Here is a 14753-nt window from a genome sequence, read left to right as displayed (position 1 = left end):
CTATAAATACGGTTTGCCATGTGATATAACTTGGCATCCCTGCTTCTTCTCTACAGTATGCATCATTGTATATTTACCTTATGGGAGGATTTTGCTGAGATTGATGGAAGCGACCTAGCTGCACAACTTGAAGAACATCCAATAATCCTAGCAAAACGAATTGCACGGTCTTCATATGCTGGTATGAACTAGATTTTAATTTTTCCTCTGTCTATTAAAAATATTAATTGTTTTTACTTATACTATGTACAACACAGGAACATCCTTGACAACAAGATACAATTCTGTAATATTGATAAATCCATCCTATCCACAGGCTGCATAATTGATGAACTGGTATGGGATAAATATGTGACAAATAGTACAATCATATACAAAAAGCTAGCTGTGTATATGACCCAAAATAATATGACTATGTTCATTTACAGGGCAAAAGAGAATGAAGAAATGTTGAGCACATATACGCAAAGAAGTTCTCAAGAAACAGCTTCATCGCCAATTCTTATATCACTAAATGATGAGGCGATACCTATAGGAAATATCCAAGCACAACCAGCGGTATATGTCCAACAAATGCTACTATATATTTTAATTTGATACGATTACCAGCAACACAAATTATCTTATACACTTCTCTTTTTTGAATAGATGCAATCTTTTCACGTTGAAGGTAAAATATCGTTGCTGGATGATGAGCAGCTGTTTTCAGGGGCGGAGCCAGCCCTTCGGGTGGGGTTCGGCCAAACCCAGTAGCTTTTGTCCGAACCATATATTTGTATTAAAAATTTTGTCAAATATGTACAAATTATTAATTAAGAACTCAGTACTTTAAAAAATTAGAATCCCGAACCCACAAGCTTCGAATCCTGGCTCCGCCTCTGGCTGTTTTATGAGTTGATGTGTTCAAAATGCAAGAACTTTGTTAGGACCAAAATAATGAAAGCTATTGACTGTGTAAACTTTGATCAACAAGCAATGTTAACACCCAGGTAACCAAGCGTTCCATAATCCAAATTTACTTTCTCATATAATTTATGAATATAAAATAACATGTAATAATATTATATAACATGTGTCGCTTTCAAGTCCAAATTGCATATGGAAGTGGATCGACAATTGCAACATTAGTAGGTGAACTTGGGGAGAATCTTCTTTCAATGAAAGCTGAACAAATCTACGAAACAATTAACGTGAAGGTACAAATCAATTAGAATTCTTTCTTAAGTAACTTCTGGACAATAAATTTTCTAAATCATCTTAAGTTTAAAATTGTTTTCTGTTTCTTTTAGTGAGCTTACTGGCTATGTGTGCTGTTCTTGTGAATGTGAACTACAGGGATTTCAAGTCATTTTTAGCATATCAAGTGTTAATTATTTCACTTTTATTGCCATAGTCCAAATAATTTCTTTTCTTCTCCTTCTTTAGTTCTATTTCTTAGCTTTTCTTATTTGTTGGTTCTTATGTTGCTACTTTGTGCATGGAGCTAGATAAATCAAGAGAAAAACATGATAACTTCATCAAATTATTAACATTTTAAAAAAATTATTAGATTAAAATTAAGCAAAGATATGACATGTGTGTTGAAAAATAAATAGTAGCCTAAAGAAATTCAAAATAAATACATTTTGAGTTATTTCTTAAAATAATTTAGGTCATAGAGATAGATTTAGTTTGGGTGCAAATATATAGGAGTATATCAGTACATATATACAACACATATATAATTTTTTATATATAACCCTATCTCTTGCTCTTTTTTTTTTTTTAAGGAGAGCTAAATAAGTATACAATGAAAACGCCTGAATCCTTTTTTAAAGCATTACAGCAATTTTTAAAATAAACAAAAAATAAGAAAGCAATTGATCCGCGTAAAAATGTAGATTTTATGGAGCTTGGGCAGAAAGAGAAAATACATGCTCTAGAGTAGAGTAATATGTGGGGCCTCTAACTTTTGAAAATTTGACCAAGCTTTTAGGATAAAATAAGTATTTCTGATTAGTTAACAGAAGCATTTGTGTAAGCTAAAAAAACATTTGTTGCTCTAAGATTGGCAAGATTGTTTTAAAATTTATTAGTCAAACACAAATTGCTATTCTCCGACAATACTTTTTGGAAAGCAATCTCACAAAAAACACTTTTCAAAGTAAACAGATTTTGAAAGCTTGGTGTGAGGTCTAGAAGACATGCTATGTTTGTGGATGATGGAATTGTTAAGGTTTTGAATTTGGAAGAAGGTGGAGCTTTTAATGTTAGCCGGTGCAGAAGATATTCTCAAGGCCCTTTAGAAGTTTTTTCATTTTTTCACTTTTCTTGTTTCTTTTGTTTTGAGGGAATGTTGATGCGAATCATGAGGCTAAAATCTTGATTTCAAGTGTTATTTATAGAAATAACACTCACTGACCATTTATCGGTTTTTTCTTTTTATCAACATTAATTACGATATGTTAGAACTTAAAGAGCTCCTTTTTAATTGCAGAACGAATCACTGCCCCTTCCAGATATTCAACAACATCTTGCTGACAAAGTGTTTAAAGTACAACAGAAGAAATCTTTTTCTAGGAATTCTGATGAAACACCAGCAAAACTGTTCAATTTGTCATTTGCTGAGAAGCAGGATACTCTCCAATTGCCAGCAGTATCAACTTCTACAAATACTGGAGAAAGCAGTAAGAGAGAACTCGACAAGGTAGCATCAGAAGAAGAACAAAAAAAGATAATCATTGGAAGTACCTCATCTAGCAAAAGACAGCAGACTGAGCGAACAACTCCAACCAAAAAAACTGCATCTTCTAACAAAAGGGAGGGTATCGAACCAGTCACTCCAACTAAGAAGAAGTAAAGGTCAGTAAACAAAAGTTGAGTTCTTTCATTTGCTCATTTCTACTCATGAATAACACCAAACTAAATTTCCAGTAAAAACAAGTAGTAATCCATTAAGGTAAAAGTAAAATAAATACCATATAAATGCTAACAAAACTTTCATGGTTCCAACTTGCTAATCATAAGTGATCCTATTTGACTAGAAATATCATTGTCATGTCTCCAAAAAAATTAAAAGAAAAAAGATTAATTGTTGCTTTTAATGATATTTTTCCGGTTCAGCATCTCTCTCTCCTCATTTTAAAGATTCAAAGCATCCTCCATAAACTGATTTAATGGGTATTTTCCAACTATTCCAAAGAAATCTTACTGCTTCTTCTATGTATCAAATTAATTAATGAGCTAAACAAGGCGAAAAAGAAGTTTATATCCGACTCTGATGATACTTAAAAACATTGAAAAAGTGTTTGACTCAATACAAGACCAAGAATTTGATTTATATCCAGTTATAACTTACAACTTCTTTTTTTTCTGGCTTATAATGACGAAGCACTGTTAAGTTGGTACTTGGTAGACTAGGTACAATTACGAAGATTACTTCACATACCTGCCTATTTCTATTACCCAGATGTTTAATGATGTTCCTCGCTGCGTTATAACGTTACAGTCTTATGTATCTCTGTGCTTAGTTAGTACTTGGTAGACTAAGTATAGTTACCTCTTATGAAAGGAGTTAATTAAGATTACTTCACATGCCTGCCTATTTCTATTACCTAACGTTACAGTCTTATGTATCTCTGTTCTTATCTTTTAGAAGGTTTATTGTGTTTGTTAATTATACTTAAAGAACTAAGGAGATCAGGTGTAATCACCAAAAAAAAAAAAAAAAGTTACCCACAACATTAATTGAGTTTGTTATAAGATATGCATTTGAAGTTCGAATATATTGTAGAATTTCTCATTATAAATATATGAATGTTTTGTTTCATCATTCAGTGTAGGTTCCCCTCTTCTGCATATTTTGCAGGTCATTTGATGGATAAGTAGAAATAGAATAGAAGTTATGCTGAATATGGAAAATCAATTGTATCAATACTGAATTGAATATTGTTTGTGGGAAAATTGTGTCTTCTTGTTCTTACATTTTAAATCTATCGATGGCTATATCTGGTGAAAATAAAGTATCCACTCTTTTGATCTCTGCCATGTTTGTTCTGTTTCACCTATTTACATTTGATACTAATTACATATCCCTTATTTCTATTTGCAGTTCATTATGACTGTGGCGAGGTTGTACAAAGGTCTTTTGGTGGCTTGTACATACCAAACTTTTGATGGCCTAGACGGTCATAAATCAGCAGTTGAAATATACAGGACTATGCATGCTTATAGCTTTTACTCTTAGTTTTGTCCACTGTGAAAATGCTTAGGAGTCCTGTAACTATAATCTAAACTGCTTATTCAAAAATGCAATGTAAATATAATCTACATTTTGGTTTGAATCAGATTGTGAGTAGATAGCTTCACTACTTTAACCTCTTCTTATAATTCTTCCTCCGGTGACATAAGTGATATACTTTGGATATGTTTAATAATCCAAAGTGCGGTTAAAAAAATTTGATACAAATCTTTATATTTTGAGTTTGGGCCCGGGCTTAGCACCGGCCTGTCATAACTAGTTCTAATATAATCAATGGACGCTTGTTTTCTGAAGTTCTAGATTCTTCCATTTGGGTTGTTAAACAATAATAGGTGTACAGCAAATTGTTCAACTATATTAATTTCTTAACCATGGCCGTAGTAAAAGCCCATATGAAAAAAAGTACTATGTTTACCAAAAAAAATATGTATATACTATGCTTTAAGGCTAGTTTACTTTCTAGGTTAGAGTCCCTAAGATGTCAAAATTAACCATTACAATGAGTTCTAACTTTTATACACCATCAAGTGTAAATAATATTTTATACCATTAGATTATTTAAATGATATCTAGAGATCACCCTCCTTAATTATGAATTTGAAATTATGAAAGTAAAATATATTACCTGCTATAATAGGTAAAAATTATCTGAAAAAGTAAAAATTGTTTATGTTAAAACATTTATTAATAAACTCCTATATTTATTAGCATCAGAGGACACAGTACAAAAATTATGCTTTGATAGTTATTAAAAAAAAAAAAAAATGTATGTGCAGAACCTCAATCTTAGGCTCTTAGCATTCGAATTAGGTTTAAGTGGTGCAGTTAACATCTGATATAGAAAGTTTTCCACATGTTTTTTATAATACAAGTGGCGATAATATTGGTTCGAACTTCGGGCTCGTGCAGTGGCGAATCCAAGATTTCAAGGTCCTGAGTGCTTGCCTTTAACGATAAATGACGGTCGTCCAAAAAGGAAAACCGGCATAAAGAAAAACTACTCTATTCAGGTTAGGAAGTGATAATTTTTCTCTTCTTCTTTTTCTTTTTAGGCCTTTTGCCGCGATGAAGTTTGACAAATTAGAAAGGGAAAAAAAGAAAAAAGAAAAAAAGTAAGTAGTGAAAGAAAAAGTCAATTGGTAAAAATAAAAAAGAAGAATATGCATTAAAAAAAATAAGAAACAAAGCAATGAGACATAGAAATAAGAACTAGAAGAGTATCCAAAAATAACCTTTGTGGAGGATCAAACCCTTAACCTCACGCAAACATGGAATTTGACATTCCACATCCAAACCAGAAAACCCATAAGCACATTTGTGTAATGAGTGCTTACCAATTTAATATATCTATTTTTGACAGTTTTATATACAAATATATACATTCCGAGACCGGTTTAATGGGTGCTCAAGCACCACAATTTTCTATGTGGGTCCGCCCCTGGCCGCTCGTGTTACTATTATTGTATGTATTAAGAATTTAATATGATGCCTTTTGTCTCTTTACTAATGACAAGTTTGTCGATTCTTTTAAATAATTATCATTACATGCCGTTGTCCGACTAACCCTTAATGCAGGGTTAAAAGAAGTAAGTTAATGGGTGGATACAGAAACCGCAGAGATAAAGAAAAGTTCCATAGAAGTTATTTTTATCACCATATGCTAGACTTTTTAATCAAGATTTCTTCAGCCCTTTTTATTTTAATTTTCATCAAATGGCAGAGGAAGCAAAGTACACGAACCTAGAGAGGTTACTTTTTAATTCAGAAATTGCAAGAATATTCTGGATCAAATCAAAGAAATATTTAGAAGTCAATAATAAATTCTTAATATACAGAAATGCAAAAATATTCTGAAATAATGTATTTACAAACAAAGGTAGGGGTGAGATTTTTGTACAACAATCCACCCTTCCTACACCCTACTTGTTGGATCATCGAGTTTATTGTTATTGTTGTTGACTTCTTGTACTGCTTAATAAGATGCTTGTCTTTGTGTCTCGACTATCTCCCAAATAAATAATATTTAATACGTAAAATAATTAATAAAAGTATCTATTATGAATTTTTGGTTTTTACCAACTCATATGAATATAATATATATAATTTATAAGTTATTGCATTAAAAAAATATAGGTATAAGCTTTGAAGGTATTAACTCTCGTGATAATTAAAGGTGCTAACTATTCAAAATAAACGTTCCATCCGCTTCACTTATTTGATTGTACTACTTGATCGAGGATGGAGTTTAAGATATTAATTAAAGTCAAAATAGTCAAGACTAAATTTTTGACGCTCGTGATTGTTGCATAGAAAATTAGAAATAAAGAATGCTAAGTTTTATTTTTTTTCCTTAAATGGCTTATTAATGGAAACTATGTGACAATGGACAGATTATATATATATATATAGAGTTGGATTTCTTACTTACAAATTCGAGATCTAGCCGTATAATTGTATTAAGACGCTTTCCCATGTGATTCGCTGGATCAGTGTTTTAGATTTTGTGAGTTCATGTTTAGTAATTGATGACGCAGAACGCATGGGAAGTTCCCAACAGTGGCAAACGGTATTGAATTGATAACGGTGTTGCAGTGTGCATGAATTTCTTACTATTTTTGTGGGCCCCAACTTCTGCAAGTGTTCGCTTTACATATTGCAGTTGAATTGTTGGAAGTTACTTAGCCTTTTGATTTTTTAAGATCATAAGATTAAAGAGCATTTGATAGATTCTACAGGCTGATCTATGGAAAGGCATCCCACTTGCCAAGCATAAAGCATACTGCGTTATCAAATATCTCAACCTAGACATGGAGTTAGCAGGTAAGAGGAGGATGTTGCAGCTATGTTGCGGTTGCATGAACCTGATGAATTTCAACTGCAGGCCTACAAAAATGTTAAATTGTACAAGGAGACAAAAAGATGGCATGATAGACACATCCAGGAGAGTTCCTTTGAGCCTAGCCAGTTGGTATTGTCATTCAATTCGAGACTTAAGCTAATCCCTGGAAAGTTAAAGTCTAAATGGTCAGGGCCCTTTGAGGTTCTGAGGATGACAAGGCATGGAGCTGTTGAACTATGAACGGCCAGATTCAAGGGAACTTTCTTGATGAATGGACAGAGTGAAGCACTATCGGGCTGAAGACATGGACAGACACAAGACCTTAGTTGAGCTGTCCAATAACTATTGGTGGTGACGTCGAGCCACGACATAAACTAAGACACTTCTTGGGAGGTAACTCATGCCTGCATCATGACGCGATGTTAAATCAAGAGCTGCTGAGGAGGCAACCCGAGGATTGTAATAGGAAAAACACAAAAAAACAGAGACCAAAATCAGAAAAAATACAAAAAGATGTCGTGTCATGGCCTAAACTAAGGCACTTGTTGGGAGGCAACCCAACCTTTTAATTGTTGTTCGTAGTTTTGATTTTTGTTCAGGCTAACCGACCGTGTTGAGGGTGTATTGAGCATGGTACAATGCTAAAACGGAGTCACGGGAGAAAAGGACACAAGATAGGACGAAATTAGACTAAGGCATGGGTTGCATGAGCAACTTGCCGAGCGAGGGCCAAAGCAAGAGGCAACCTCGCTTTGGAGCTCGCTGAGGGAAGCCCATAATAAGGTCTTGCCTCTCTTTGGAGCTCACCTCGAGCAAGGTAAGTCGCCCAAAAATTTCTTTTTGTCACGTGGGTCAACCCGACCTGCTCCCCTATTCCACAATTTAAATCCACTCCCTAAACCCCTATTTCACTCGTCCCACATACACCCACCTCTCCATTCTCTCTCTCAAACCACCTCAGACACCTCTCCATTGCACTGAGCTCCAAATTATATTTCGATTAAATCTTTAGATTAGTACCATGATTTCGGAATCATAGAAACAAGAATCATTAAATTCTGAAAGAGTATAATTATTTCAGCATAGGATTTTATTGTTGGGTTTGACTAGTCTGGTGCCCAGCAATTGTGAAGTTAGGTCCGTAGTTGCGATGCCGCAAATGTGACAAAATGTCCACAAAAGTGAACTTTCAGCAATTGCGATGACCCTAGTGTATCAAAGTTGGTAGATTTTGTGATTTGGTTTTTTCAGTATTTTGAGAGATGGGAGCTTGGATTGAGGAAATTTTCAAAGCGATTTATTTGTACAAACGTTGGGTAAGTGATTCTACCTCAGGTTTGATCATTTTGCAAGAATACCATTGTATTTCATGCTTAGATTAATATATTTGAATGTTAAAGTTGAGATTTTAGCCCTAGGTTTAAAGAGTATAAATTTTGAGGATTTGAAGGACAATATTGCATCAAATTTGAGTTTGAGCACAGTTTTAGAGTCGTATGAGTATGGGTGACGTGTTTATGAAATAAAGTTATGTTTTGACTCTGAGGCTTGAGTTTGACTTTTTGTCTGATTCATTTCATATACAATATGGGTATCATTATCTACATCTAATCTTTTAGAGTAATATTTTGAATAGATTGGACTCATTTGATGGATTTTTGACATGATAAAGCTTTGGGATCAATAAAGCTTAGGTCCAATCGAGGTAAGTTAAGAATTTGACCTTCGATGAGGGATGTTTTCCCAGTTAACTGACCAGCGTCTAGAAGTACATAATTTAGATACATCCCCTCATATTTGGTGCTCTTTTCTTGTGTATAAGTTCATTTCGTGCACTTTATTCTTTAATATTTGTATTTTGTATGTGCAGGATATGATTTGATAAAAAGCTAACTATTTAATGCAAAAAGAGATGAACAAATGGCTTTGAAGTCTCCATAGAAGTCATTCCCTAGTATTCGGATCGAGCTACGGAATCGACGGCCAAGTACCCATAAAAAGAAGTTGAAAATGGCGTTTCACAAAAAATGACTTGGCGTGACAACATGGTTTGGGACCCTGTGCACTGCACGTGCGCAATTATCAACAAAATCTACAGATTTTTTACTCTCTCAATATTTGGCTTGATGTGTCGTTCACCCTAATACCCTGTGCGGCCCACCTATGTAATTTTTTGTCAATCCAGGTCAGTTTTGTACTAGACGAAGTATTTCGGCCAAGGTTAATTTTCCACACTATAAATATATCTTAAACACATTTTTGAGAGGAGATTCAAACTTTGGATAGAAGAACATCACAAGGATGTCTAGAGCATCACGGAGTGGAGATTCGCGCAATTTATCTTTACTTTTTTCTAGTTTTATGGTTGAATGATTATGAATTTGTAGTCGTCACGAACATGAGTGACTATTTTAATATCATTCTAGGGTTGAAGAATTATCCGTGAACATTGTAATTGGAAACTTTATGTTAGATTATTTTTTATTGTCACTGATTTTAGTTGGTTTAAATAGTTTACTTATGTTATCCTGCGCTTAATTATATGATTGTTTGATTGTGCGCTAGACAGAGGATGTCTAATTTGGATTATAGAATAAGACAGGGAAAATTACCAACCCAGCCATTCATCTAGCATGGATTATTGGATAGGATAGACATTATACTAATCGCCTTTCTTAGTCATATACAGAAGATGCAACTACATTCTTATTGCTTGTAATACATAGACATACAAGTATTTCAATAGTTTGGATAGGCGATGGAGTATCAGACATGAGCTTTGTAGTGTCATATCAACTGTGTGACTAGATTTCCAAATAGCTAACTAAGATGAGTACGCAACGGAATTGGAGAAATCGGCCTGTAACCCTGGAATATCTCTCTCTTCTGAATTCTCAAAAGCATATTACCTTAGTTTACATTTTGTCTTAGATTATTATACTTTACATCTTTTGATAAGCTCTTGGATACTTGTTACTGTTTAATCTATCTGAAAGTCAATGGGCAAGTCCTCGTTGGGAACTATACTCTATTTATTACTTGTTGACCACGTTCCCTTGCATGTTAGTAGGACACGATCAAGTTTTGGGCGTTGTTATCGGAGACTTCGGTATTAACTTTCTTGTTAAATTAGATAGTTTTTATTTATTCAAAATTTAGCATTCATTTCTCACTTTGTGCTGCACTATAGGTACTTAAGTGACACGGGAAAACGTTAGGGACAAAGAACTTGTAGAATCATACGCTTATCCTGAAAAGACAATTTGTAGGAAACTATGAGATATATCTTTGGGCGATAAGGCTAAGGAAACTAAGAAGTTGGCATCTAATAATCTGAACAGTGTTCCCTTAGTCATCATCGATGAACAAGCACCACCAGTGATGGTACAGATCGCGGAAGGAGCGGTGATAAAGGGGGATAGACCTAGTTTGGAGAATATGAGCCAACACATTACTAAGCCTACTATCACTGGATACATTAAGCAGAAACAGACTATGGAGTAGTTGGTCCAATCGCAGGGCCAGTTTCTAGATAAACCGCATGAAGACCCACGTCAGCATATACATAACTTTCTAGAGATCACTAATACCTACAATTTCATGGAATGACTCTATCAGATTATATCAGGCTGGCTTTGTTCCCCTTCTCCTTGTTGGGAGAAATAAAGCATGATTGCATAAAGACCCCAAGAATTCCATTCCTACATGGGATGATCTTGCTTGAAAATTATTGATAAAGTTCTTTTTATCTAGGAAAAATAAGTCGCTGAGAAGAGAGATAGTAGGGTTTCAATAGAAGACAGGGAAGACATCGTATGAAGCATGAGAGCTATCCAAACAACTGCTCAAAGATTGTTGTTCATTGCGGGCAGTCTAATCACATCTTGGGCCACACTTTTATGGAGATCTTACATGATGACACGAAGATGCTTCTCAATACTTGTGAAGGGCGCTGCATGGAGAAAAAATCTGACAAGCTTAAGGCACTGGTCGGCACTGTCACATCAAAAATTTAGAGTTGACAGGACGATTTAATCAATTATGTCATTTCCAGGAAAGCGGGAATTATCGAGGTGGATGTTATAACTGCGTTAAAAGACAAAGTGTCTTTACTTACTAACCAAGTTGGTAAAATTCTTGTGACCGCACTAGCTATGAAAGCAACACCTATTCAGCAGGTACAACAAGTGATGACTACTTGTGAGATCTGTGGAGATCATCACACGAGTGACAATTGCCAACTCAATCTTGGGTCGGTATTCTATGTGGGGCAGTAAAACCTGAGGCAGATGAATTAGAATATGAATACAGTAACACATACAATCCTAATTGGAAGAATCATCTTACCTTTGTTTGGAGTATTAACCAATTAGAGTTTCAACTCAGATTTAGGAAATGGCTTTTTTCTTCCTCTTTGTTTATTTCTTCTCCTAGTGATAGTACCGATTTACGTCTTCTAAACCCCAAAACCAATATATATGAAAATTTGACATAAGATCATACTGGGATTAGGATTTGACCCTGAATTCTTTGGTTTTGAGATGTCAACCTTAACAGTCAGATAAACTTTTTAAAACAGAAACATGTCTTTGGAGGGGAAATTGACCATTATATTAAATAAATAAGAGTAAAATCTTGATTTGGCCTAAAAAATTGAGTCATATTGGATTCCTACTAATTCATGTTTATTTGAGCCCGATATATGTTAAACAAATTAGATCAAATGTGCTCCTAAGTAATTCCATAGTTGAACGCTTGCAAGAGATCTCGATGAACTGCATGCACAAATTGTCAACTCGATTCTAGAATTGAATTATTTAGTAACAACGCACCATGTCATAAAATAACTTGCAATAAAAGTAATGCTTCTGATTTTCAAAGAGAGACAGAGAGCGCACATTAATTTACTGATCCTATTTGCAAATACTAGCTAGAAGAATTAATGCACGTGCTATTTTTGCAAAGTTGTATTAACTCTTCAACGACGACATCCATCTCCTCGTCTCATGGACTTCAAATTCTCACTAATGTCCTTAACTTTCTCTCTTAAATGTTTCCCTGTTTCCTTACAAATTACACTTTTGATAACTTGTGCCACCTCTTCTCTGTGAACCTTCCCTTCAGCATCTCTATCAATCTCTACAGCCACTCCAAGTTCTACCATTAACCTAGCATTAAATGGCTGATCCAAGTGCATGGGCATGGGTATGATTGGCACACCAAAATCTATGCTTTCCATCACAGAATTCCAACCACAATGACTTACAAATCCTCCAGTACTTGGATGGCTTAGGATTCTTGGTTGTGGTGCCCATCCACTCACAACCCTTCCCCTGTTTTCAATTCTTTCAAGAAAACCTTGTGGTAGTGCTTCTTCAAGTTTGACTTCTTCCCCCTTTGGAAACCTTACAACCCATATGAAATTAATATTGCTAAGCTCTAATCCATAAGCTATCTCTTCCATGTCTTCCTTTGTCAAGAAATACTCGCTCCCAAAGGAGACATATACAGTTGAATGCTCATCTTTCTTTCCTAGCCAATCGATGAGGTCCATATCCCCATCATCCTCATTCATGGGTTCTTGGACTGGAGGACCAACTGAAACATATTTTGATTGGGTCAATTCGGTCAGATAATCGATGTATTTGGCCTCGGTTGCTGAGGAACTCATCAGCAATATGATTCTCGTAGGGTCTTCAGCGAAAGGGTCCTCATCATCATCAGGATCCTTATCTTTAGCAACATTTTTCATCATTTCTTGCAATCTTTGTTGTTCTATTTTCCTCAAATAAATAGCTGGGTAAGGGAAGTCGATCCCTGGCTTTTTCATTTGATGAATAAAGTATGAAATAACAGCTGCACCAAAAGTTATGAGTGGGATTTCTGGAATGTTGTGTGAATTGGCAACTCCCTTAGCCCATGGTTGTACTACATCATGGATTAGCAAATCAGGTTTCAAGTTTTCTAAGATTCTTGAAAATTCAGGTTTGGACATTTTGGCTGCCCGTTTGAGTGTGGCGTTGAGATGGGGTGGGAGGCCATTAGTTGTATGGTAACTTGGAGGAAGCTCAGGCAATTCTGGTAAATGGAGTTCAACTAGCTGAATAGAAAGAGAATAATTTTGGAGGATCCTTTTCTTGATAAAATTGAGATTAACCGGAGTAGAACAAAGATAGACATACCATCCTCTGTCTGCAAGTTTCTTGGACACAGTTAAATAAGGAGAGATGTGTCCATGAGCCAACCATGGAAACATTAATACCTTCAAAGTACTGCCTTCTGTACCCATGGAAACAGAGAAGGATATGAAGAAAAAGAGAAAGATAAGGAAGGGACGTTTGTGGAGTTCTTAATATTGCAGGCTTGGCTTTAATAGACAAAGAAATATATATGATTGCTAAAAAGGAAAAGAAAATTAAAGCTACGTTTTATTTTTTAAAGTTAATTTGAATCTTGTTTTCTTGCAAACGTTATGTCATGGGCGGCTTTCCAGCCATGCCCCATGACCCCTTGGGCACGCCCCATGGCGCCATGGCAAGCCTCTCAGCGCCTAGCGCCATGGACGGCCCCGTGGTCTCGGACGCCCCAAGTGACAAGGTTGCTTCTGCCAATGTCACCCCATCAATGTCCCTCGCTCGCGCCCCTGCGCTGGCCGTGCCTCAACGCGTGCCCAGCGCCCAGTGACAATGCAGCTCTGCTACAGTGCCAGCGCCTAGTACCTGCGCCCCAGTGCGCGCGCGCACCATGCCCTGCGCGCACGGCAGTGCCCCGACCAAGGGTGCACATGGACCTGCTCTAGTTAGGTCTCTTTTGTTGTAATTATAGAGTAGTTTACTTTATGTATTTTTGGTTGTGATTCTCTAGCAAGTCTATGTCTAGTTCTATGACTTGGGTTTTTATTTTTAAAGCATTATTAGGGGGGATCAAGCAATCAAAACTTTCAAGCAAGCAATCAATTCTCTGTACTGGTGTCTCTCCCCCTCGACACTGCTTGCTTTCTTTGTAATAGCCTTCATTAATGCAAACAACTCTTTTCTCAATTCACTTTCCTGTTCTCTCAATTGCTCTTGACATTGGTTTTCCCGCACGGCACTGACAGTCTCGTCTAGCGTGCGGAGGGGACCCCGGTTGGCGGACAGTAACCTTGGAATCATCAGTTGCTTAGCCTTACGTCGCCCTTCCAAGAAGTCTCAGGAAGGCGCCGCGTAACAGTTGGTATCAGAGCTTAGGCTCGACATCGGACGAGGGAACACGTTGCTATTGTTGTCATTTTCTGACCATGGTGAACCATGGAGACCGCCTCTTGATTTTGGAAACTGCGGTCAATAGATTTCGACCGTGACCGAAAGGGTAGAGGACCTGGACCGCAGGATGCGGCAGGCCGAACAAGACATTGTGAATATTGCTACTGACACTGATGTAGCCGCGCAGACGGCTGCCGCACAAAGAGATGAGGACCTGGCCCATAGGACTCAGGAGGCCGATAGAATGACTGCCATGCAAGTAACCATCGACAACTTGACTAATCAGCTCAATGTTGTCAACGCTGCCTTACAGGGCCTACTCCGAGGAGGGGGAAATCCTATTGGGGGGGGGGGGGCGGCAAACATTTCCGTGGCACCCAGAAACTCAAGATTCCTGAACCAAAGCCCTATCAGGGTGCTCGAAAAGCCA

The 14753-nt window shown here is 36.4% G+C and overlaps 1 protein-coding gene and 2 long non-coding RNA genes across 5 annotated transcripts; 2 read left to right on the top strand and 1 right to left on the bottom strand.

Annotated features, from left to right (window-relative positions):
- LOC132637443 (uncharacterized) lies at positions 1-4235 on the top strand. Of its 3 annotated transcripts, XR_009581553.1 has the most exons (7): positions 4-181; positions 258-336; positions 429-558; positions 649-989; positions 1087-1196; positions 2477-2841; positions 4091-4235. It is a non-coding gene; the product is annotated as an uncharacterized LOC132637443 (long non-coding RNA). The 3 variants fall into 3 exon arrangements; XR_009581554.1 differs by having other exon boundaries at positions 1-181; positions 671-1196; XR_009581552.1 differs by having other exon boundaries at positions 2-181; positions 649-1196.
- A 2760-nt stretch (positions 4236-6995) lies between these two features.
- On the top strand, positions 6996-9569 carry LOC132637456 (uncharacterized). The gene is made up of 2 exons (XR_009581556.1): positions 6996-8395; positions 8950-9569. It is a non-coding gene; the product is annotated as an uncharacterized LOC132637456 (long non-coding RNA).
- Positions 9570-11892: 2323 nt separating this feature from the next.
- Positions 11893-13435, bottom strand: LOC132637435 (beta-D-glucosyl crocetin beta-1,6-glucosyltransferase-like). The gene has a single exon (XM_060354527.1). The coding sequence runs from the start codon at positions 13366-13368 to the stop codon at positions 12058-12060; it is 1311 nt and encodes a 436-aa protein (XP_060210510.1). The 5' UTR covers positions 13369-13435; the 3' UTR covers positions 11893-12057.
- Positions 13436-14753: the final 1318 nt, after the last annotated feature.

This window comes from Lycium barbarum, chromosome 1 (genome assembly GCF_019175385.1).
Source record: "Lycium barbarum isolate Lr01 chromosome 1, ASM1917538v2, whole genome shotgun sequence".
In the NCBI taxonomy this organism is placed as follows: Eukaryota; Viridiplantae; Streptophyta; class Magnoliopsida; order Solanales; family Solanaceae; genus Lycium; species Lycium barbarum.
Note: the sequence above shows the minus strand (reverse complement) of the source record. Positions and strands in the feature narration are given on the sequence as shown.

Coding starts and splice junctions, on each gene's coding strand:
- LOC132637435 (XM_060354527.1), bottom strand. CDS start 13,368: ATGGGTACAGAAGGCAGTACTTTGAAGGTATTAATGTTTCCATGGTTG.